Source organism: Rhinichthys klamathensis, unplaced genomic scaffold (genome assembly GCF_029890125.1).
Source record: "Rhinichthys klamathensis goyatoka isolate OS25496 unplaced genomic scaffold, OSU_Roscu_1.1 h1tg000054l_1, whole genome shotgun sequence".
Lineage (NCBI taxonomy): Eukaryota > Metazoa > Chordata > Actinopteri > Cypriniformes > Leuciscidae > Rhinichthys > Rhinichthys klamathensis.
The window spans coordinates 1636067-1659596 of record NW_026606599.1 but is presented as its reverse complement, the minus strand read 5'-3'; the positions used below and the strand labels follow the sequence as shown (position 1 = coordinate 1659596).

General features: G+C 44.5%; 1 protein-coding gene across 1 annotated transcript; it reads left to right on the top strand.

Moving 5' to 3' along the window:
• The first annotated feature begins 5641 nt into the window (after positions 1-5641).
• On the top strand, positions 5642-22453 carry si:dkey-234i14.6 (uncharacterized). The gene is made up of 5 exons (XM_056248317.1): positions 5642-6182; positions 13065-13241; positions 16753-16974; positions 18650-18863; positions 22128-22453. The coding sequence occupies exons 1-5, from the start codon at positions 5667-5669 to the stop codon at positions 22304-22306; spliced, it is 1308 nt and encodes a 435-aa protein (XP_056104292.1). The 5' UTR covers positions 5642-5666; the 3' UTR covers positions 22307-22453.
• Positions 22454-23530: the final 1077 nt, after the last annotated feature.

The following is a 23530-nucleotide window of genomic DNA, read 5'->3' as shown; positions in this document are numbered from 1 at the left end:
CCTACAGTGGGCCGATGATGTTACAGAAACCAGAGACCCAGCAACATCTCGCCATGAAAATACTGTGGAAGATGCTGAAGATATTGGGACTGCAAGTAAAGCTGTACTGGATAATGTGTGTTTTCGTTGTGCATGTTATTGATTCATTAACATAGTGTGCTCGTGTTTTTACTTTTGTTTTGTGAAAGATTCCTTTGTTGACATTGTCAAGAAATGCAGCCATTTCTGTGCTGTGTTGACGGATGTTATTAACGGCGTACTAAACTCTGTTTAGTGTCTAATGCAGAATAAATGTTCAAATAACACATGAATGCTATTTTTACATGGAATATTTGCCAAATTCCATGTCCTCATTCACCACCATTAGCGTTTAAGTGTCTACTGCATATAACATGTGAAAAAGAAATTAATTCTAAAATTAGCTTTATTTAATTTGAAATATCATGCTTTCATGTGCAGTTTTCCCTAACGCGCTTTATACATTTTATGAGAAAATGCAGAATGTATGTTTGCTCCTCGTTTTCTGCAGCTGTGATGTTCATGAGATTGTATTTAGGGAGTGATATAATAAAGCAATACACCGTGAAGCCGTGGTTTACAGTGAATTTACCACAGCTCACAGGCTTATTGCTTTTATAAAACAGTTATACAAATATTTATTTTAATATTTCACAGGTGTATGTGTTACGATGTGGTTTTGTGTCCTGTCTTGTTCTATGGTTCCCTGTCTTGTCTATTAGTTATCCCAGGTGTTTCTGATTTCCCACGCCCCCTTGTTTAGCTTGTTTGTCCCTGATTATTTAAGCCCTGTGTTTCAGTCTTGTCTTTGTGAGTTCTTGTCTATTGTTTAACGTGATGTTGGTTGTTCCTGTTCCCGAGCCCTGTATCCAGTCTTGCTTGTTGTAAAGTTTGTAGTTTGTTAATTAAAGCGTGTGCTGCAGTTGGATCCTGTCTCATCTTTACTTCAACCGCACCTCGTTACAGAAGAACTCACCGGATCGTGATCCAGCAGCCATGCATTTCTGGAGTCCAGTCGACATCCAGATTCTCCGTCTTCGCCAGGAGAATCGCGCCATCGAGGATTATGTCACAGAATTCCTCGAGCTGGCGCATCTCCCGCAAATGAGCACACAGTGCTTGAAGATCTTCTTCCACGGGGGATTATCGGAACCTCTCGGGTCTCAGATGCCAGAACCTGATCCGCACGGGTCTTTAGAGTGGTATATCGACTTGGCCCTGTTGTGGAGCGGCTCTTCGTTTACCGTGGGCGTGGAGGAGAAGCTGCGAGAGCCTGCGCTTCACGTCAGCCCGGTCGCGGCCGCGCCCGCGCTTCAGCTCTGCCGAGACCACTCTCCACAAGCCCGCGCTTCACGTCTGCTCAGCCGAACCCGCATTTCACTCCAGCCCTGCCGAGACCGCGCTCCACAAGCCCGCGCTTCACGAGTCAAGTGAGTCAAGTGCCGAGTCAAGTGAGTCAAGAGAATCAAGTGCCGAGTCAAGTGAGTCAAGCGCCGAGTCAAGCACCGAGTCAAGTGAGTCTACCGAGTCAAGTGAGTCTACTGAGTCTACCGAGTCAAGTGAGTCTACCGAGTCAAGCCCAGTGAAGCGCCGCCGCAGAAGGAGGAGGACTCGCTCGGCTCATCAGGCTCCAGTGAGCGTATCCAGACTTCTCGCCATGCCGGCCCCGCCTCTGCGCCTCGCCCTGCCTACGTCTCTCAAGCTCAGGGAGGCTTTTCCTGAGGCCATCTCCAGCCCGGAGGTTTTACCCTTAGTTTTCCCCAAGAACTTTTTTGGGGGGGGCAGTAGGTACCCTAAGGGGTCCATGGAGGCGGCGCTGACATGGACCTTGATTCTGCTATCTCCACCAGAGCTTCCTATGCCGCTGGTCTCGTCCAGTCCAGAGCTTCCTGTGCTGCTGGTCCCGTCTGGTCCTGAGCTTCATACGTCCTGGTCCCCTGCCAAGTGTGCTCCGCCCTGGTCCCCTGCCAAGCAGGCTCCGCCCTGGCCGCCATCTCGCCCTGCTCCGCCCTGGCCGCCGTCACGTCCTGCTCCGCCCTGGCCGCCATCTCGCCCTGCTCCGCCCTGGCCGCCGTCACGTCCTGCTCCGCCCTGGCCGCCATCTCGCCCTGCTCCGCCCTGGCCGCCATCTCGCCCTGCTCCGCCCTGGCCGCCGTCACGTCCTGCTCCGCCCTGGCCGCCGGCATGCCAGTTGGATCCTGCCTCATCTTTACTTCAACCGCACCTCGTTACAGTATGTCTGTAGAGTAATTAACAATGGCTGCGGACACGGCTCAATCAATCAGAATCAGGGACCAGAACTCTCCGTTTTAACCCTTTGGTACTGTTCGTGCTTCGGTCAAAAATTACAGATTTAAAAAAATATATATTTCAATGAAATGATTGTACTATATTTTAGTTTGATAAGGTTTTTTTATTTCATATTTTTAGGGGATTTTATGGTACTGAATTATATTTATGCAGTAGTTATAATCCATTTATTCACTTTTTGAGCTTAGACCAGAATCAATTTACACTTAAACTGTCATAAATCTTGAATGCTTTGGAGCACAGACTTCAGCTTGGTCTCTTTTTAAGTTTAAGTTGTAAAATTTAAGATTTATTGTTATGAAAAAGGCACAAAAGTAAAATTTTCAAAGTATATATATTGTCACAGTCATCGTCTGCACCTTCTGTCGTCGTCTTCACTACACTTCCCAGAATCCTCCTTGTCTCCACACCTGAACTCACTCCCTCAATCACCCACCTGTTCTTCGTCATTATCATCTGTGTCACCTGTCTTCACTAATCAATGTCTGTATTTAGTCCCTTCAGTTCAGTCACTCTTTGTCAGTAGTTAGTCATATTTAGATGTGTTTTGTGTGCCTGTTCCTGCCTGTTATCCTGCCTGCACCTGTGAGTGTTCTCGAAGTAAACTGTTTGAATTGGACCTTTTTGCCTTTGAGTCCTTCAACCACCACAAAACCGTGACAGAACTACTGACCGCCCTAAAATGGACGATGGGATGAGAATGAGAACATGGTTTTTGTTCTTTTGTTGCGGGCTTTGTCCGCATTGCTGTCGTCAGCGATGAGGATGACGGGCGGTTGTGTACTTTGTTCCGGCTCGGGGCCACCTTTCACCATCGGATCGACCTTCCAGGGCTATATGCCTTCGCCGTGGCCACCCAAAGGGTCTTCACCGCCACGGCCACCCGAAGGGTCTTCACCGCCACGGCCACCCGAAGGGTCTTCATTGCCCTGGCCGCCTGCACGTCCTGCACTGCCCCGGCCGCCTGCTCAGCCTGCTCCGCCCTGGGTGGGCAGAAGAGAAGGGATGGTTAGAGGCAGACGACACAGAAGGATGGTGATGGGAGGACGACGATCCCCTGGTGGTGACGATGTGGTTGGCACAGACCCGGAGCTCCCCAGTGCCGAGTCGAAGGAGGGAGGAGCTAAGATGGTGTGAAGGTGGCTGACGGCATCTGGGGGACGACCAACGGAGACAGAGCCGGTGGATTCACTGGCGCAGACCAAGGGTCGAGGGAGCTGAGCAATATCGCAGGTGCAGGAAACCCAGGCGATGTCGCAGCGACGAGCGTCGTAGGTGGAGCCAGAGCACCCAAGGGCTGGGGCGACAGCGGTGTGAGCGATGTGGACGGGAAGGAGGAACCAGCTGCAGCCAAAGGGGTGGAGGGACTGTGGCGGAAGTGGTGAGACGACTGACCAAGGGCGAGCCGGTGGGACGAGGGAATCCAGGGGAGCCACTAGACTGAGGGTCTCTGGTGGAGCTACAGGTGGGAGGAGCCAAGAAAGAGCCGATGGGCCGAGATGGAGCGAAGAGATCCGAGCCCGGAGCCTCCTGGACAGGCGCTGCTGGTGGTTGCTCGACTTGCGGCTCAACGTCAACGCGGGGACAACCCAGAGACGGCACAGGGCTGCAAGCATCCGGCAGCGACGGGACTGGAGGACTGGCTGAGCTCTCTGGCGCTGCCGATGAAAAAAAGGTAATCATGACAAAGGTAATCATGACACAGTTCACACAGGATAGAGCAAAAAAAAGTTCCCAGTTCTCAACGTTCTCTTTGAGTAATACAGATGATTCAGATATCGGGAGGGATAGGGTGGGAGTTGACAACTCCCCATCGAAGTCTATCAGCCAGTCCTCCGTCTCAGTTCCCTCGGCCGCTGGTGTCTCCGGCTCAAGCACTTCTTCCAGGGCGAGGGCAAGCTCTGTCCTCTTATCCTCGGGCTCTGGCCTACTGCTTGTCACGGCGGGTGCTTGGTCTACGAGGGGCTCACGTGACGAAACGGGCTCTGGGTCTGACTGTGTTCTGGATCGGGGCGCGACGCTCTCCAGACACCTGGTGACGGTCTCCTTCCAGTTCAGATCTGTGGTGTCTGGGAGGTCGATAGGATGGTGGAAGGTTGCCCCTATCCAGAACAGGGTCTTCAGGGTTTCGTCATCCAGGGAGCTGGTAACGGCCGAACAAAGAAAATTCTGGACAAAAGAAATCGTGGCTCTCCTAAGTCTGGACAATAAACTTTGCCCGTTCATCCATCCATTTTGTGCGGTCCGATCATCTGTCACGTTGTGTTTCAGGCAGGAAGACGAAGACAGACAGATCCAGTTCATAAAACTCAAAGTTTAATTTCAATACCTCAGACAGGCAATGGCAAACACAACTAAACATAACGGCGATCGGACAAGGTGTGAAGGGACGGGTTCAATTATAAGGCAAACACAAACGAGACAATGAAGGGTTCACAGCTGATCTAGATGAACTCATAATGAGGGTGACCATAGTAACGGATGACACAAGGAAAACAGGACCTGAAGAAATGCAAACTAAGTCCATGAACCAAACAGAGCATAATGGTGACACGTCAATTGTGAATTAATCACAAAGTTAAATTCTTTTATGAGGACAAACAGTGATAAATACTTGGAGAAAACTGACAGTAAAAATGGTCCACCCGAGTGTTTTTGGTCCATACAAAAATGGTAACCAAAACTCTTCAGTATAGGTTATTCTTTTGCATTCTGCCAAATAAAGTAGGTCATACAGGTTTAGAAGGACACATTAAACACCCTTTTAATTATTTTCAAATGTTTCCCACAGCCCATATTTAACTCATAACAGAAGTTATTAGGGAACCTACGACTAATTACGGCAACTCGAAATCGTTCGAAAAGCGCATCTACACTGAGCAGACGTTAAAATACCCTTAACAAAAGTCATTTTAAAATGCTGAATTACCTTAAACTTTGTATAATTTTCACAGGCAGACACAATGAACTGCAGTGCGCTCAGAAAAGAAAACGACGCGCATCAGTACACTGATTTCTTCTGAAGAAGGAAGAGAGAGAGAGTGAGAGCGTGTGTGTGTGTGTGTGTGTGTGTGTGTGTGTGTGTGTGTGAGAGAGAGAGAGTGTGTGTGAGAGAGAGAGAGAGAGAGAGAGAGAGAGAGAGTGTGTGTGTGTGAGAGAGAGAGAGTGTGTGTGTGTGTGTGAGAGAGAGAGAGAGAGAGAGTGTGTGTGAGAGAGAGAGTGTGTGTGTGTGTGTGAGATAGAGAGAGAGAGAGAGAGAGAGAGAGAGAGAGAGAGAGAGAGAGAGAGAGAGAGAGAGAGAGAGAGAGAGAGAGAGAGAGAGCGCGTTCAGTGTTCACATGTACCGTGGCAGATCTCCTCCACCAGTGAGGCGCGTTGTGTTGTCTTCATCTGCTCGCGGAATGAGCGCGGAGAGCCCCGCGGATCACCAGTACCGGACTCTGGCGCTCGACACGGCGCTCGGCACCGGGCTCGCAGTGCTCGTGTACGCGGTGCTCAAGCTGAGCCTGGCCGGGCTCCGCGTGTGGCGCGCGCGGGTCTCGGTGCTGGTCGTGGGCGCGGGTCCGGTCGGGCTCACCGCGGCGCTGGTCGCTGTCCGCTCCGGGAAGGTGCTGAAGCTGACGCTGCTGGACGCGCGCTACCGGAGCGCGTTGCTCTGCAGACCGCAGCAGATCGCGCTGGACCCGCGCAGCGTGCGCTTCCTCCTGGACCTCGGCGTGGACTTCGACAACATGGAGGGCTGCTGGCGCAACGAGCACTTCTTCACCAAGATCGGCGTGTTTCAGGAGTATCTGCTGAGCATCCTGGAGCAGAACAAGCGGCAGGGGGGCGTCGAAGTCCATCTGGGCACAAAGGTTCGTGCGTTTCTCGCAAAACAATCAGAACTACTTGGTAAAGTTAGCACCTGATTATTTTAGTCACCCACTTGTCCTGACCTATTCATAATTACATGATGCATTAATAGCTGACAGCTGTGATGTGGGATAATGAGCTATAGCTCTGGCCTGATCACACAGCTGGTCCAGCTGGTTTCTGAACACGGATGCTGGTTTCCATCTAATGGATTATTAACCTACCATAATGAGCAGCTAAACTAGCTAAGACAAGACACAGCTTTATATTTCATGCTGTCACATGTTTAAACATAATGATATGCATGATTCAGAAATGCTTGATATTTGTGAAAAGATATTTCTTTTTTACCTTGAAAAGTAGTTTTGAAAATGTTATTGATGATGAGGATGATGATGAATACACTTACGTCTTAAAGGTGCAAGTAAAATAAGTAATTACAGTAACACTTTATTATTAGGTCCATTTAGTTAACATTAGTTCACTACCTTAGTTAACATGAGCTATGAACAATACTTCTACAGCATTTATTAATCTTAATTAATATTGTTTTCAACATTTACTAATACATTATTAAAATCAAAGGTTGTATTTGTTAACATTAGTGAATGCACCGTGAACTAACATGAACAAACAATGAACAGCTGGATTTTTATTAACTAACATTAACAAATATGAATAAATACTATAACAAATGTATTGCTCATGGTTAGTTCATGTTAGTTAATACATTAATGCTAACTAATGAACCTTATTGTAAAGTGTTACCGTTATTACTTATTACTCCATTGACATTAAGAGTCATTAAATAAAATAGTTTGTAGATGTTTTTCTTTCTACACAAACCTGTAAATTCTACGATTTTTAAACAGTTTTACAAATTAATTATCTTTGACACGCACATTTGACATGAATGGTTCCATGTTTTATTGCCAACTAAAACTGACATGAATAAACAGGTGATGATGCCACTGTCTTCATCAACCACGTCACATGTGTGAAGTAGATCTGCTCAGAGAAGCTGCTCCTTCAGAAGAGCAGCAGAAGAACGAGCTCCACGTTCACTCGTGTTCAGGTCTGACTCCTTCAGGTCCGCTTCTCCTCAGAGGTTTATGTTCACACGTGTTCAGGTCTGACTCCTTCAGGTCCGCTTCTCCTCAGAGGTTTATGTTCACTCGTGTTCAGGTCTGACTCCTTCAGGTCCGCTTCTCCTCAGAGGTTTATGTTCACTCGTGTTCAGGTCTGACTCCTTCAGGTCCGCTTCTCCTCAGAGGTTTATGTTCACTCGTGTTCAGGTCTGACTCCTTCAGGTCCGCTTCTCCTCAGAGGTTTATGTTCACTCGTGTTCAGGTCTGACTCCTTCAGGTCCGCTTCTCCTCAGAGGTTTATGTTCACTCGTGTTCAGGTCTGACTCCTTCAGGTCCGCTTCTCCTCAGAGGTTTATGTTCACACGTGTTCAGGTCTGACTCCTTCAGGTCCGCTTCTCCTCAGAGGTTTATGTTCACACGTGTTCAGGTCTGACTCCTTCAGGTCCGCTTCTCCTCAGAGGTTTATGTTCACACGTGTTCAGGTCTGACTCCTTCAGGTCCGCTTCTCCTCAGAGGTTTATGTTCACTCGTGTTCAGGTCTGACTCCTTCAGGTCCGCTTCTCCTCAGAGGTTTATGTTCACTCGTGTTCAGGTCTGACTCCTTCAGGTCCGCTTCTCCTCAGAGGTTTATGTTCACTCGTGTTCAGGTCTGACTCCTTCAGGTCCGCTTCTCCTCAGAGGTTTATGTTCACTCGTGTTCAGGTCTGACTCCTTCAGGTCCGCTTCTCCTCAGAGGTTTATGTTCACTCGTGTTCAGGTCTGACTCCTTCAGGTCCGCTTCTCCTCAGAGGTTTATGTTCACACGTGTTCAGGTCTGACTCCTTCAGGTCCGCTTCTCCTCAGAGGTTTATGTTCACTCGTGTTCAGGTCTGACTCCTTCAGGTCCGCTTCTCCTCAGAGGTTTATGTTCACACGTGTTCAGGTCTGACTCCTTCAGGTCCGCTTCTCCTCAGAGGTTTATGTTCACTCGTGTTCAGGTCTGACTCCTTCAGGTCCGCTTCTCCTCAGAGGTTTATGTTCACTCGTGTTCAGGTCTGACTCCTTCAGGTCCGCTTCTCCTCAGAGGTTTATGTTCACTCGTGTTCAGGTCTGACTCCTTCAGGTCCGCTTCTCCTCAGAGGTTTATGTTCACACGTGTTCAGGTCTGACTCCTTCAGGTCCGCTTCTCCTCAGAGGTTTATGTGTTCACTTTCAGGTCCGCTTCAGGTCCGTGTTCTCTTTCAGGTCCGCTTCTCCTCAGAGGTTTATGTTCACTCGTGTTCAGGTCTGACTCCTTCAGGTCCGCTTCTCCTCAGAGGTTTATGTTCACTCGTGTTCAGGTCTGACTCCTTCAGGTACGCCTCTCCTCAGAGGTTTATGTTCACTCGTGTTCAGGTCTGACTCCTTCAGGTCCGCTTCTCCTCAGAGGTTTATGTTCACTCGTGTTCAGGTCTGACTCCTTCAGGTCCGCTTCTCCTCAGAGGTTTATGTTCACTCGTGTTCAGGTCTGACTCTTTCAGGTCCGCTTCTCCTCAGAGGTTTATGTTCACTCGTGTTCAGGTCTGACTCCTTCAGGTCCGCTTCTCCTCAGAGGTTTATGTTCACTCGTGTTCAGGTCTGACTCCTTCAGGTCCGCATCTCCTCAGAGGTTTATGTTCACTCGTGTTCAGGTCTGACTCCTTCAGGTCCGCTTCTCCTCAGAGGTTTATGTTCACTCGTGTTCAGGTCTGACTCCTTCAGGTCCGCTTCTCCTCAGAGGTTTATGTTCACTCGTGTTCAGGTCTGACTCCTTCAGGTCCGCTTCTCCTCAGAGGTTTATGTTCACTCGTGTTCAGGTCTGACTCCTTCAGGTCCGCTTCTCCTCAGAGGTTTATGTTCACACGTGTTCAGGTCTGACTCCTTCAGGTCCGCTTCTCCTCAGAGGTTTATGTTCACTCGTGTTCAGGTCTGACTCTTTCAGGTCCGCTTCTCCTCAGAGGTTTATGTTCACTCGTGTTCAGGTCTGACTCCTTCAGGTCCGCTTCTCCTCAGAGGTTTATGTTCACACGTGTTCAGGTCTGACTCCTTCAGGTCCGCTTCTCCTCAGAGGTTTATGTTCACTCGTGTTCAGGTCTGACTCCTTCAGGTCCGCTTCTCCTCAGAGGTTTATGTTCACTCGTGTTCAGGTCTGACTCCTTCAGGTCCGCCTCTCCTCAGAGGTTTATGTTCCTTCAGGTTTATGTTCACACGTGTTCAGGTCTGACTCCTTCAGGTCCGCCTCTCCTCAGAGGTTTATGTTCACTCGTGTTCAGGTCTGACACCTTCAGGTCCGCTTCTCCTCAGAGGTTTATGTTCACTCGTGTTCAGGTCTGACTCCTTCAGGTCCGCCTCTCCTCAGAGGTTTATGTTGACTCGTGTTCAGGTCTGGCTCCTTCAGGTCCGCCTCTCCTCAGAGGTTTATGTTCACTCGTGTTAAGGTCTGACTCCTTCAGGTCCGCTTCTCCTCAGAGGTTTATGTTCACTCGTGTTAAGGTCTGACTCCTTCAGGTCCGCTTCTCCTCAGAGGTTTATGTTCACTCGTGTTCAGGTCTGACTCCTTCAGGTCCGCTTCTCCTCAGAGGTTTATGTTCACTCGTGTTAAGGTCTGACTCCTTCAGGTCCGCTTCTCCTCAGAGGTTTATGTTCACTCGTGTTCAGGTCTGACTCCTTCAGGTCCGCTTCTCCTCAGAGGTTTATGTTCACTCGTGTTCAGGTCTGACTCCTTCAGGTCCGCTTCTCCTCAGAGGTTTATGTTCACTCGTGTTCAGGTCTGACTCCTTCAGGTCCGCTTCTCCTCAGAGGTTTATGTTCACTCGTGTTCAGGTCTGACTCCTTCAGGTCCGCTTCTCCTCAGAGGTTTATGTTCACTCGTGTTCAGGTCTGACTCCTTCAGGTCCGCTTCTCCTCAGAGGTTTATGTTCACACGTGTTCAGGTCTGACTCCTTCAGGTCCGCCTCTCCTCAGAGGTTTATGTTGACTCGTGTTCAGGTCTGACTCCTTCAGGTCCGCCTCTCCTCAGAGGTTTATGTTCACACGTGTTCAGGTCTGACTCCTTCAGGTCCGCTTCTCCTCAGAGGTTTATGTTCACACGTGTTCAGGTCTGACTCCTTCAGGTCCGCTTCTCCTCAGAGGTTTATGTTCACACGTGTTCAGGTCTGACTCCTTCAGGTCCGCTTCTCCTCAGAGGTTTATGTTCACACGTGTTCAGGTCTGACTCCTTCAGGTCCGCTTCTCCTCAGAGGTTTATGTTCACTCGTGTTCAGGTCTGACACCTTCAGGTCCGCTTCTGCTCAGAGGTTTATGTTCACTCGTGTTCAGGTCTGACTCCTTCAGGTCCGCTTCTCCTCAGAGGTTTATGTTCACACGTGTTCAGGTCTGACTCCTTCAGGTCCGCTTCTCCTCAGAGGTTTATGTTCACACGTGTTCAGGTCTGACTCCTTCAGGTCCGCCTCTCCTCAGAGGTTTATGTTCACACGTGTTCAGGTCTGACTCCTTCAGGTCCGCTTCTCCTCAGAGGTTTATGTTCACACGTGTTCAGGTCTGACTCCTTCAGGTCCGCCTCTCCTCAGAGGTTTATGTTCACACGTGTTCAGGTCTGACTCCTTCAGGTCCGCCTCTCCTCAGAGGTTTATGTTGACTCGTGTTCAGGTCTGACTCCTTCAGGTCCGCCTCTCCTCAGAGGTTTATGTTCACTCGTGTTAAGGTCTGACTCCTTCAGGTCCGCTTCTCCTCAGAGGTTTATGTTCACACGTGTTCAGGTCTGACTCCTTCAGGTCCGCTTCTCCTCAGAGGTTTATGTTCACTCGTGTTCAGGTCTGACTCCTTCAGGTCCGCTTCTCCTCAGAGGTTTATGTTCACTCGTGTTCAGGTCTGACTCCTTCAGGTCCGCTTCTCCTCAGAGGTTTATGTTCACTCATGTTCAGGTCTGACTCCTTCAGGTCCGCTTCTCCTCAGAGGTTTATGTTCACTCGTGTTCAGGTCTGACTCCTTCAGGTCCGCCTCTCCTCGAGGTTTGTTCACACGTTTACAGATTTTTCTTTCATTTATTAATTTCTTTTATTTTTTACTTGTAATCTAATTAAAAGTACAAAATAACAACTTTTATTTCCGAAATGATAACTGGAATGCCCTCAGTGAATCAAACATCCGCCATGATGAACGTGTAACACACTAGCTTTGAACTGTTTCTTGTTGCATATTGTGTGTATTTCACATAAATATGTTTTTACAGTGAGGGACGAGCTCCAGTTTGAGTAAATGATTTCTCTGGCCTCGGACTCTCTTTATCCCACGTCTCTGATGTATCTAGATGAGCTCACATCCAATAAACCAAACCAGCCTTTAGTTTCATTTCATTTACAGCTATTCCGGGTGACAAGCTGTCGTCTGGTTGAACAAAAGCGTCCTTCTGCTCCGAGGAGAACAAACCACCGATGAGAAACCGAGTCTTTAGCTGTCGCTGTCTGTGCAGATCCATCATTGATGCTCTTACACTGTCTGAACACACAAGTCTGCTGTTACAGGGATGGCAATCTTTCTTACGTTTCGTCTTTATGGCAGCATCCAATCCAATCCAATCCACTACAACAACACTCATTCTACAACAATGTGTATTTTTAAATACACTTCTCTTATAGATTTACTATTCAGGCAACACTGGTCCAGTTGCATGCATTTGATTTAAAATAATTGGTTCATTTGTTCAAGGACTGAACACTGTGTGTGTTGTCATTTCAATCAATCACTAAAAAGACACATACGAGGCCAGAAATCTCTCTTCTAGCTGTGTTTTGATTCACTTAAAAGAACTGGTTCATCAGTGTCATTCGTTCAAGAACTGGACTACAGTGTGTGTGGTAAATGTTTTTGTTTCATTTAAAAGGGACCTGTTATGCAAAATTCACTTTTACATGGTGTTTAAACATAAATGTGTGTTGACAGGGTGTGTACACAACCACCCAATAACGTCAAACAGTCTCCCATTCCTCTTTTTTTAATCCCCATAAATCATAAACAGTGTTTCAGAATAAGCCATTTGCAGTTTCTATGCAGTGTGACATCACATTGCACAGGCCCCGCCCATGAACAGCTGACAGACTCCGCCCTATTAGCATAGCTCCTCCCCTCAGTGATGTGTACACAGTCCGCCGTGTTTATCTCCTCGCCTGAGCATTTACCAGCACCAGTTATTCAGTCCAGAGCAGAAACTTTATGTTTTTCTTTTGTTGTTTGATTCATATTTACAGCATATACAGCACATTACGCTGCTGTCACTTAAACACACATATCTAATATACACATGCGATTTTTCCCCCTGCTGTTTACGTTCAGAGACATAACTGACGGTGTTTATGTGAACTTTGTGTGCGCTCAGAAAACCATATTTCAGAAGTTTAGACTGATATGACTTTAAAACACATGCTGATAATAAACTTTCATGATGATGAAGAACTGCAATGGCGCGCGAGCATGGAGATAGAGATGATAATCAAAACCAAACAGATGTTTTAGTTCTTGGCAGAGTAACCGAGGCACGAGCTGTACAGGCTCCGCCCTCTTCTGGAAAGGGGGCGGGGAGTAGTAGTTCATTTGCATTTAAAGATACATGCACAAAAACAGCATGTTTTCCCTTCCACTCAAAAATGAAACTGCACAGACACATAACTTCACAATATATCATACAATATATTACATATTGTAGAAGGGGGCATAATAGGTCCCCTGTAAAACCAGGACTCTTCAGAGGCGTTTGCTCTGGATCTGATCACACCAGAACGCTGATGTGTGGTTCTGCTGTAGTTCAGTGAGGAGTACCTGAGGAAGATGTCCAGGGCAGAATGGCCGCGGGTGATCGTGGTCGCTGACGGCTCGTGTGGAGACTCCTGCTCTGTGCTGGGCATCAGCACCGATTACATCGTCGAGTCGTGCCACGCTTACGGGGCCAATGCCACGATAGAGAGACTGGACCAGAGACAGGTGAGCTACACACACTCTTCTGAAACACGCTCACATGCAAGGCCTTTAAATGTCATCTCACAAAGCAGCATTTTCAAGTTAAAATTAGCATGTATTATGCATTTTTCTTCCTTTCTTTTTAAATCATTACACCGTATCCCGTCATTATATCTCCGTTCCCCTTCTCAGGCTGCGATCCTCAGAAATCTCTCACTGTGTTCTTGAATATGAATGTTAGTCTGACGGCCTGTGTTCATGAGGTCATCGGGTCCTACTGGGCTGATTCACTTTATGAATACTGGGGAGGAAATTAAGCCATTATGAATAATAATCGAGTCTATTTCTGCCACGGGGATGCAGGTGATCCAGCGAGAAGCATTAACTGCACATGTTTCAGTGATGCGGTCTGTAATTGGATTGTTTTTTACACAGGTTTAGAATGATGGTTTGTATAATTGATTCTCTCTCTCGCTGTAGTTAATGGGCTCTGTGTTTGAACAGATGGTAAAGCAGGTTTAGCTAATGCAGATAACCCAGGGCCGCTCGCGTCCCCTGACAGCCTGTTTTGTTAGTCTGTGTTATGTATACAGTAATTCATCAAGCAAGCTTTAGCAACCTTGATAAGGTTCAGAGATAAGCAGGGTTTCAGTCTAATTAGTGAAACTTGGCTCTGGATATTGTGGATTCATGACCATTGACCATGATTTTCATGACCATTTTTATCTCTCTGTGGCTTAATGTTCATGAAATCAAAACTGACAATTCTTGTTTTTTTGGAACATTGCAGTGTTTATTATGAATGATTTATTCATGAGCTCTTCTCTTCTGTGATGGCGAGGGCGGGGCAACCTGTCAATCACATGTGATCCACCAATAGCAAACCACAACCATCCAATCAATTCCCCACAGACACAATCAAGCGCTGCCCTACATTTGCTCTTGTTCCAGAAGCGTTTCACATGGATATGTGTCACGATAGGGAAGAAAAGACACTGGAAAAATATAAAAAACTTCCTAGTGTGCATGTGTTGAGCGTCGGTGTTGCGCACACTATTAAATGAAGCATACTTTGAAAGGCTGTGCATGTGTAAAAAATGAAGAATTAAACAGGCCATCCTCAGACATGCAACCTTTACCTTCAATGTTAATATTTGAAGTAATGTTAAACAAACTTTGAAACAACATTTAATGCTAAATGGTTGTGAAAAGGTTAACAAAATACTTGAACTTAAAACAAGATCGGTTGAAAATTCAACAAAATGTTGATTCCAATATTGGAAATCGATCCATGATCCATTCAGTAGTGAGCGTATATCTGTTCGGACAAGCTCTTGATGGCCAGAACATGTCCGGCTGGATTGTGCTGTACTGATGCTTCTGCCAGCATTATTCAATTGTTTCAGCAAATAGTGCCTGTTGGAAGATTTCCCCCCCATCAGTCCTTCAAATTTCCTGTCCTCATTTCATCTGACTAAAAGATCTCCAGTTTATCTTTTTACTCTGCAATAATTCATTTGTCAATCATTGGGCTACATGTTTCTGCAACTACGGGCACTTTTGACTATCCCAATTTTAAAAAAATCAACCTCTATCAATTTTAATCATCACAGTCTGCAATACATATAAAAATGTACACAAAATAGAATGTAGTCGTTAAGATTTTAATCTGGAACGTGTTTATTTTTTATGTTTTTCGGGTCATCTTCTTAAAAAGTGTCCTTACCGCAACTTTACAATAACGTTCATTTTATACATTTTTCTTTAGTAATTTCTATAAAAAAATTATATATTTAAATAGCTTTTTCAAATTTGATACAGTTTTGTAAATACTGATATAATAAAATAATATACAAAATAGGGAATTTCATGTTTTTTTTCTATGCCATGTAAAAAATGTACAGTAACCTTAGATGTCAATTGTTTCCATACACACAAAAGATGACATATTTAACTTTTTATGACAGATGTTGCAATTTCAATGTGTTAATCATCTCAGCCTAAGTGTAAAAATATTTTTTTGCAAATGAAAATGTGAAAAAAAAGAAGAAAATAGAGCAGTGCTGCGGTAATGACATCTTGTGTCGGTAAGGACACAATGTTAAACTGCCACGAAATCAAAAACAGGCTACTGTAAAAAACAAAACAAAAAAAAGAAACATGCTACAGAAAACAAAAGGTATTGCATGTGTAAAAGATAGTAGCAGTTTTGCAGTAAATAACTATTTTAATTAACTCTTAGGGCCCTATCTTGCACTCGGCGCAAATGACTTTGTACACTGACGCATGTATCATTCCTATTTTGCACCCGCGCAAAGCGGACTTTGCCACAGACGCACGCACGTCGGTTAACTAGGAAATACACTTGCGCTCCCCGGGGCGGTTCAGCGCAAAGAGGAGGCCCAGAGTTAAACTGTTGAGTTTTACCGTTTTTGAATCCATTCAGCCGATCTCCGGTTCTGGCGGTACCACTTTTAGCATAGCTTAGCATACATCATTGAAGTGGACAAGACCATTAGCATTTCTCAAAAAAAAATGACCAAAGAGTTTCGATATTCGATATTTTTCCTATTTAAAACTTGACTCTTCTGTAGTTACATCGTGCACTAAGACCGACGGAAAATGTAAAGTTTTTTTTTTAGAAATGCTAATGGTCTTGTCCACTTCAATGATGTATGCTAAGCTATGCTAAAAGTGGTACCGCCAGAACCGGAGATCGGCTGAATGGATTCAAAAACGGTAAAACTCAACAGTTTAACTCTGGGGGAGTTGTAAAATGAGCCTATTTCCCAAAAAAAGTGGAGTATCCCTTTAACATACATGAATTCAACAGTAATATACATTTATTTTTAAAATGTAGTTCAAAATACACAATTATTAAGCTGAAAGGTAAGGACGCACAATAAATACTAGAGCAGAAAAGATGATGTTTACCTTATTTTTTTGGTATCTTGTGAGTGAGGTAGTGTGGTGGCCCAGTCTGTCAGCAATGTGCTCAAATGATAATTTCGGTTTCCATAGAAACTAGACTTGTTCGGGTTCGATAAAACTTCATAATAAAAGCTTTTTTTCATTGTTGCGGTAAGGACTCAAAAGTGTGGGACAGGCACATTTAGTTAAAAAAATCATAAAAATGATCAGTAAATAATACAAAGAATTTTAAGGTGCTGTAAATGAATCTGTATATTAAACAATTGCATTTGAAATAATGTCAAATTGTAATTAAATTAGCTTATTTTATGTATCTCAACATTGAGACCACAGGTGTGGGACATTAACAAAAATGGTGTTTTGAGCTATAAATGCTTCATAATATTATATTTAATCACATTAATCAGTAATTATATTTTTTGTCAAGGTGTGTAATGGCACTGTGGATATATTTATGAAACATCAAATGACAAATTTGAACATAAATCAAAAATGTCACTGCTGGGACTTAAAAGTGCCCGTAGTTGCAGAAACAACCGGTGTAGTGAAATGTTAATTATACATAAGCAAGAAAGTAAAGGTTTGTTCTGACTCTGTTTTCTAGGTTCCCACACCAGAGATCCGTGCTCATAGTCTGTACTTTGACCTGTCGGCGTACGGGCTGGACACCGTGAAGGACCGCCGCAGCTCCGGCCAGCCCGCAGCCAAGCCCGGCTTCCACCTGAAGATATACGGCACCTTCCGGAACCGCTGCATGGCTCTGGCCTGCACTGCAGACGCGGACTCCAAGATGATGCATTTCCTGCGCCACACGGCCAACTCTTCAGTAAGGCGCCACCATCCCAGCATGCATCTGTTTGACTCCAAAACTTCATCTTTTTTAGGTTCAGGGTATTCTATACATTCTCAAAGATGTTGTGCTCGGCCTTCCCAGCCGGACCTACAGTACTAGCTGGCATAATGTCAGTTGGTGTTTCAGTGTTGAAATGCAGTCACACCCATACTAAATAGTTGTAAAAGGTTCACAAAATACTTACATTAAAAGTTGTAAACAGCCTAAAATTAACACTCGCCAAGCGTCAAATGCGTTGGTGTTGGCGAGTATGAAACGGTGTAAATGACCATTTGGCTGGTACATTTTCTTTAATTCTAGCAATGCAATGATGTAAGAACATGAAGAAACGTGAATGGACAGTTGACGGGCCAGTGCTGCATCGTCACAGAAGTTTATGACTTGCCATATGAAATATTCAAACGCAAAATGATGTGAAAGGGAACTCAATTTGTGTTAAATCCGTGTCTCTGACAGTGCGCTAGCAGTGAATTGAGCACTCTTTCACATCTTCGTGCGCTGGAACAGATCTATTCAAACTAAATATCAAAATGCCCGTTTGGCAAGTATGCTTGAAAACACCATCAGTTATATATTAAGTGAATGAAAACAGTTGAGCAATAAAATGTGTGTATCAGTATATTAGATCCACGCATTCGCTCTTAAAGTGACAGCAGCCTAATTAATCCACTAATGTCAATCAAACAACAAAAGATAAAGTAAAAAACACTCATTGCTCTTGACTAAATGTTTCATGGCTGGAAAAAAATATTAATAATTTATATATATTTTCTTAAATCACCGGCCATAGGCAGGTGTGGCGAAATGTTAGCTCTGGTTGTAGATATCTACCTTATTTTTACCATAAGAGCAGCGGGGCAGTTTGTAAATTGAATGTGCCTGGCTTCCAGTATCATCCGCTATTCCCTAACGGCATAAAACAGCTTGTTATGCTGCTTGATATCGCAAACTGGTATTGCTTACCATATTATTTTAATGTATTGTCTTAATTATAAACTCACTGCTTTGTAGCGCAAATAGTTTTATCCTTTAGGGCACTTTGTTATTCTTCTAGTTATATGAAGTTACGAGTTGAATCTGACGTATAATGTGAATGGATTTGAAGAATGCTGAATTATTTTCCACAAAATGAAAGCGTTTATTTGACATCTCAGATTAGTTGATTCTGATTGGTCAGTGGTGGCAATACTGTATTCCAATATTGGTGTACAATAACCACTGAACCCTCCTAAAACACACACAAGCAAACAAATACAGCTAGTTATGAAATTAACCAGCAGGGGCTAACCAGCGAAAGCGTGAGCCACCAGTGCCAGACTGTAGAGTCAAATCTCTGGCTCTGCTCGTGACTCACCTGGAAAGGTTCATTAATGAATACAAATCAGAAACACAAGTAAGAAAAGAACAGAAATAGCACAAAAAGATGTGAGTGGTTGAAAAAGAAAACAGACAAGATGTGTCAGGGCACAGCCGTCAAGAGGATATGCAATTCACTGTTACCTGGTTACAGCCACGTGTGTGTGTGTGTGTGTGTGTGTGTGTGTGTGTGTGTGTGTGTGTGTGTGTGTGTGTGTGTGTGTGTGTGTGTGTGTGTGAGACTGAACGAATCACCTGACCTCTGTAATGACTCTCCTCTGTGTTCACTCAGATCATGAAGAACATCTTCCACCAGTCCTTCAATGCGTACAAGACGGACATCGAGCCTCGTCTGAGCGAGCTCACGCTGCACCACATGCAGTGCAGTCGCCGGCTGTTCGAGATCATGCTGTCGTACCGCCGCGTCAGTGCCGCCTACATCGAGGGAGACGGCGTGGCCGTGACTGTGGAGGGAGAGGCGGCGAGAGTGCTGAACTTCGACACCGGTGAGAACAGCAGCGATTCAACATCGCCTGACGCAAAGAAAGTTACCTTTTTATACTTGTGTTTATGGATAGTCATATTTATAACTTACATTATTTACAAATTAAATATCATTTAAATGATAAAAACAGTAAATGGAACCTACATTTTGTAATGCAAAAAAAAGAAAGAAAGAAAAGCTTTTTAAAATAATAATATTTTTTTTTATTATTGTTTATTAAAATTTATTTTTATAATGGAGGCAAGTCAATACACGTTAAAGCTGCTGTCCGTAACTTTTTTTGTGTTCAAAATTGACAAAAATTATAAAATGAGCGAGTACATCATGAATCCATTTTCCAAACCGTGTTTTTGTCTTATCCTGAATCACTACGGTACGCCTATAATAAGTGTTTATATTGGGACTATTTTAGACTGGTTTGGGTCGTACTGCTGTGGTGTAACCCAGTGCCTGCGTGACGCGTCATAGACATAAACAGAGAGAAGTAGCTCCGGCTACAACGTTCTTCCGCAAGACGCATGCAGTTCTGTTTATTAACCGCTACAGCGCCAAAAGTTACGGACTGCAGCTTTAAGTGAATGATGAGACCAGACCATGAAGTGCTTATGTGTTGCTGTGTTCGAAATCGCCCCCACTAATCCACTAATATATAACACTTGAAGGAGTGAATGAAAAGGAGTGAGTGAATTCGGACACTGGGTGCACCGGAAGGGCTGCCGCTTTTGCATAATTTGTGCTTACTGTTAATAATAATCATTTGAAACCCGCAAACTGGCAGCTCGAGTGGTAATGAAACTAGCATGTATAAACCGTAATTGAATAATGTATACCTGTATGATATCACACTGGACAGTGGTTTGGAAAATGGATGGATGATTGATTCAGCTGCGGCGCCATCTTCTGGCAAAACGTGGGAATTCATTCAGTGTGCGACTCTCACAGTGCATTATGGAGATTCTCTATCCGTTGAGCGTACATCGGTTGTAGACTCATTATTGCGGTGCATTGTGGGATTGACTGAGTGCACTCAATAACGTCCTCTATGGTCTCGGACACCACTATGGCTGTCCCTATAGTGCTATTTAAGGGCATGGGGGCGATTTCAGACGCAGCCTGTGTCCTGAAGAGGTGATCATCAGTGGCAGCTGAAGGCTGACTGAATGCAGGTGAGAACCAGGAGGCATGCTGGGAAATGGAGTCCAGAGTGTGCGTGAGGGAAGGAGGATCGGAGCAATTGTGACATGCATTTTCTAAGAAAATGCGGAATTTTTATGTTAATAATAATAATGCATTTAGCAAAGTTTAATTTACAATCAGGCTGTAACGATATGTCAATGTAATTGATTTCACACAGTTTATGTCATCCCTAATCCCGTCATGTTTCACACAAAACAAAACTCTAGAGCAGATGCTAATGGCTATTATGGCAACGCCACTTATACGGTTGGATTCATTTATTTAATTATATATTGTTTTTGGCAGAAAGCACAGAAATATTGACTATAATGTGATGTAATGCACTTTTATTTGCAATCCAACATAAGATGCATAGTACGTAGTATTAGTATACTATTAGCATTGTATTAGATTTTGCACTGATCTTCAACTCCATAACATTTTTAATGTAACAGAGTTGACAAAAACCAGAGACATTATTTGACAGAAATATGATGGGTTATTAATATATATATATATATATATATATATATATATATATATATTTAAGTGACAAAATGTGATTTATACAAGGCACACCAAAACTGAGTAATACTGTTGCAGGGTTGAAATGATTTTGAGTGGAGTTAGCTACACTCACCTTAAGGATTATTAGGAACACCATACTAATACTGTGTTTGACCCCCTTTCGCCTTCAGAACTGCCTTAATTCTACGTGGCATTGATTCAACAAGGTGCTGAAAGCATTCCTTAGAAATGTTGGCCCATATTGATAGGATAGCATCTTGCAGTCGATGGAGATTTGTGGGATGCACATCCAGGGCACGAAGCTCCCGTTCCACCACATCCCAAAGATGCTCTATTGGGTTGAGATCTGGTGACTGTGGGGGCCATTTTAGTACAGTGAACTCATTGTCATGTTCAAGAAACCAATTTGAAATGATTCGAGCTTTGTGCCATGGTGCATTATCCTGCTGGAAGTAGCCATCAGAGGATGGGTACATGGTGGCCATAAAGGGATGGACATGGTCAGAAACCATGCTCAGGTAGGCCGTGGCATTTAAACGATGCCCAATTGGCACTAAGGGGCCTAAAGTGTGCCAAGAAAACATCCCCCACACCATTACACCACCACCACCAGCCTGCACAGTGGTAACAAGGCATGATGGATCCATGTTCTCATTCTGTTTACGCCAAATTCTGACTCTACCATCTGAATGTCTCAACAGAAATCGAGACTCATCAGACCAGGCAACATTTTTCCAGTCTTCAACTGTCCAATTTTGGTGAGCTCTTGCAAATTGTAGCCTCTTTTTCCTATTTGTAGTGGAGATGAGTGGTACCCGGTGGGGTCTTTCTGCTGTTGTAGCCCATCCGCCTCAAGGTTGTGCGTGTTGTGGCTTCACAAATGCTTTGCTGCATACCTCGGTTGTAACGAGTGGTTATTTCAGTCAAAGTTGCTCTTTTATCAGCTTGAATCAGTCGGTCCATTCTCCTCTGACCTCTAGCATCAACAAGGCATTTTCGCCCACAGGACTGCCGCATACTGGATGTTTTTCCCTTTTCACACCATTCTTTGTAAACCCTAGAAATGGTTGTGCGTGAAAATCCCAGTAACTGAGCAGATTGTGAAATACTCAGACCGGCCCGTCTGGCACCAACAACCATGCCACGCTCAAAATTGCTTAAATCACCTTTCTTTCCCATTCTGACATTCAGTTTGGAGTTCAGGAGATTGTCTTGACCAGGACCACACCCCTAAATGCATTGAAGCAACTGCCATGTGATTGGTTGATTAGATAATTGCATTAATGAGAAATTGAACAGGTGTTCCTAATAATCCTTTAGGTGAGTGTATAAGCATGTATTGAAAAAAACAAAATAAAAAGTAATACAATAATATAAAATGAATAAATTGAATGAGAAAGATATTATTTCTCAAAAGAAATATTGAGAAAATATTTTTCTGTAGCTCTGTATGTCTGCTTGCAACATTTTCAATGAAGCCAAAATATTATTTTAATATCTGATTGTATATTCGACACTGTGTGTAATCTATGATATGAACATGTGTTTGCTGATCTGCAAGGCTGCGGTGTGAACCTGGGCATGAGAGGCCTGGAGTCGCTGGGGATGTTCGTCTACAGGACCGCCACGGCTCTGGACCAGAGCGACGTGTTCGAGGCGCTCTCCGCCAAAATCCAGCACTCCCGACTCGTGGCAGAGACCTTCCGGAAGAGCGGCCTGGCCTCGGCCGTGTTTGAATGACCCTGCGTGTGTTCTGAGGGAAGTTATAAACACAATGCTTACATATAATGATCAATGTCGTGATCGTTTGGGAATGATAAATATTCACTGCATATTGGAGTGACCAAAGTTTTTGTATTTGCATTTAATTTGTAATTTATGTATTTGCATTTAATTTTTTTTATGGTGCAAGATGTAAGCTTGTTATAAAAAAGGTAATAGCGACTTGTTATCCCACAATTCTGACATTTCTGAGAAATAATATAAAATATATAAACGTGCAATTAAATAAACATGTTTTTTTTTCTCACAACTGCGAGCTTATATCACAAATCTGTGAGATAAAAAAAGTCGCAATTACCTTTTTTATGTTTTTTTATTCTTATGTCTTATGTTGCGTGTGCAACCCGATTCCCTGACACTGCTGTCTTGGTGTTGGCAGACACTATGGGGAACGTCCTCCGAGTGACCGGTGTTTGAGCCTGACTATAGCGAAGTTAATCTCCAGAGATCCATTATGGACAGCACTGTGCCAAAGTGAGCAACAAAAGTGGGATGCCATTTTCCAGGCAATCTACCTCTGCTGTCTTTACTGACTTTGCCTTACTGAAGGCAGCTGACCGCACTTCTCTACCTGTGGCCCTGTTTACCCTGGTGCAGTTTTGCTTGAACACAGCGTCTTAAAATGAAAATGGTCCTTACTGACGTTTCCACTGCGATTTAGAAAAGATCTCTGTCTTTAATGGTCACATGACCATTCATGCACACTGGGCATGCCTACCAAAGTGTAAGCTGTTGCCGATTGTTCTTGCCTCATGCATGTAGGCAGCAGTAGTATTATAAAATACAGCTTAACTGCACAATGGCTGCTAAATTGGACAACAAAATCAGCAAAGCTTGCAGTTCCGTCTCCATGTTATTGTTTGCACAGTCATCGAGGCTGGTCCGTTACAGAGCCGTTGAGAGAGAGTGGTCTGGTCTGTTATTGTCGCGTCCCGATAGCGTAATGGTCATATGATGGGGGCTTGAGGAATCAGGGAAGGATACGCAATGATCCAGAAGACCTAACCAGGGAGCGAATGTGGACAGCTATGCCTTAATTTTCAAAAGTCTCCGTTTTTGTTCGTCTACAATGAAACTAAAACGGGGTTTGCAGTGTTTCCAAAAGTCTCAGTTTTCAAGGGTCGTAAGCCCCAGAGTTGTGTGGACGCCAGGTGTAACCGTAGCAAAGGTTATGCTTTTTAA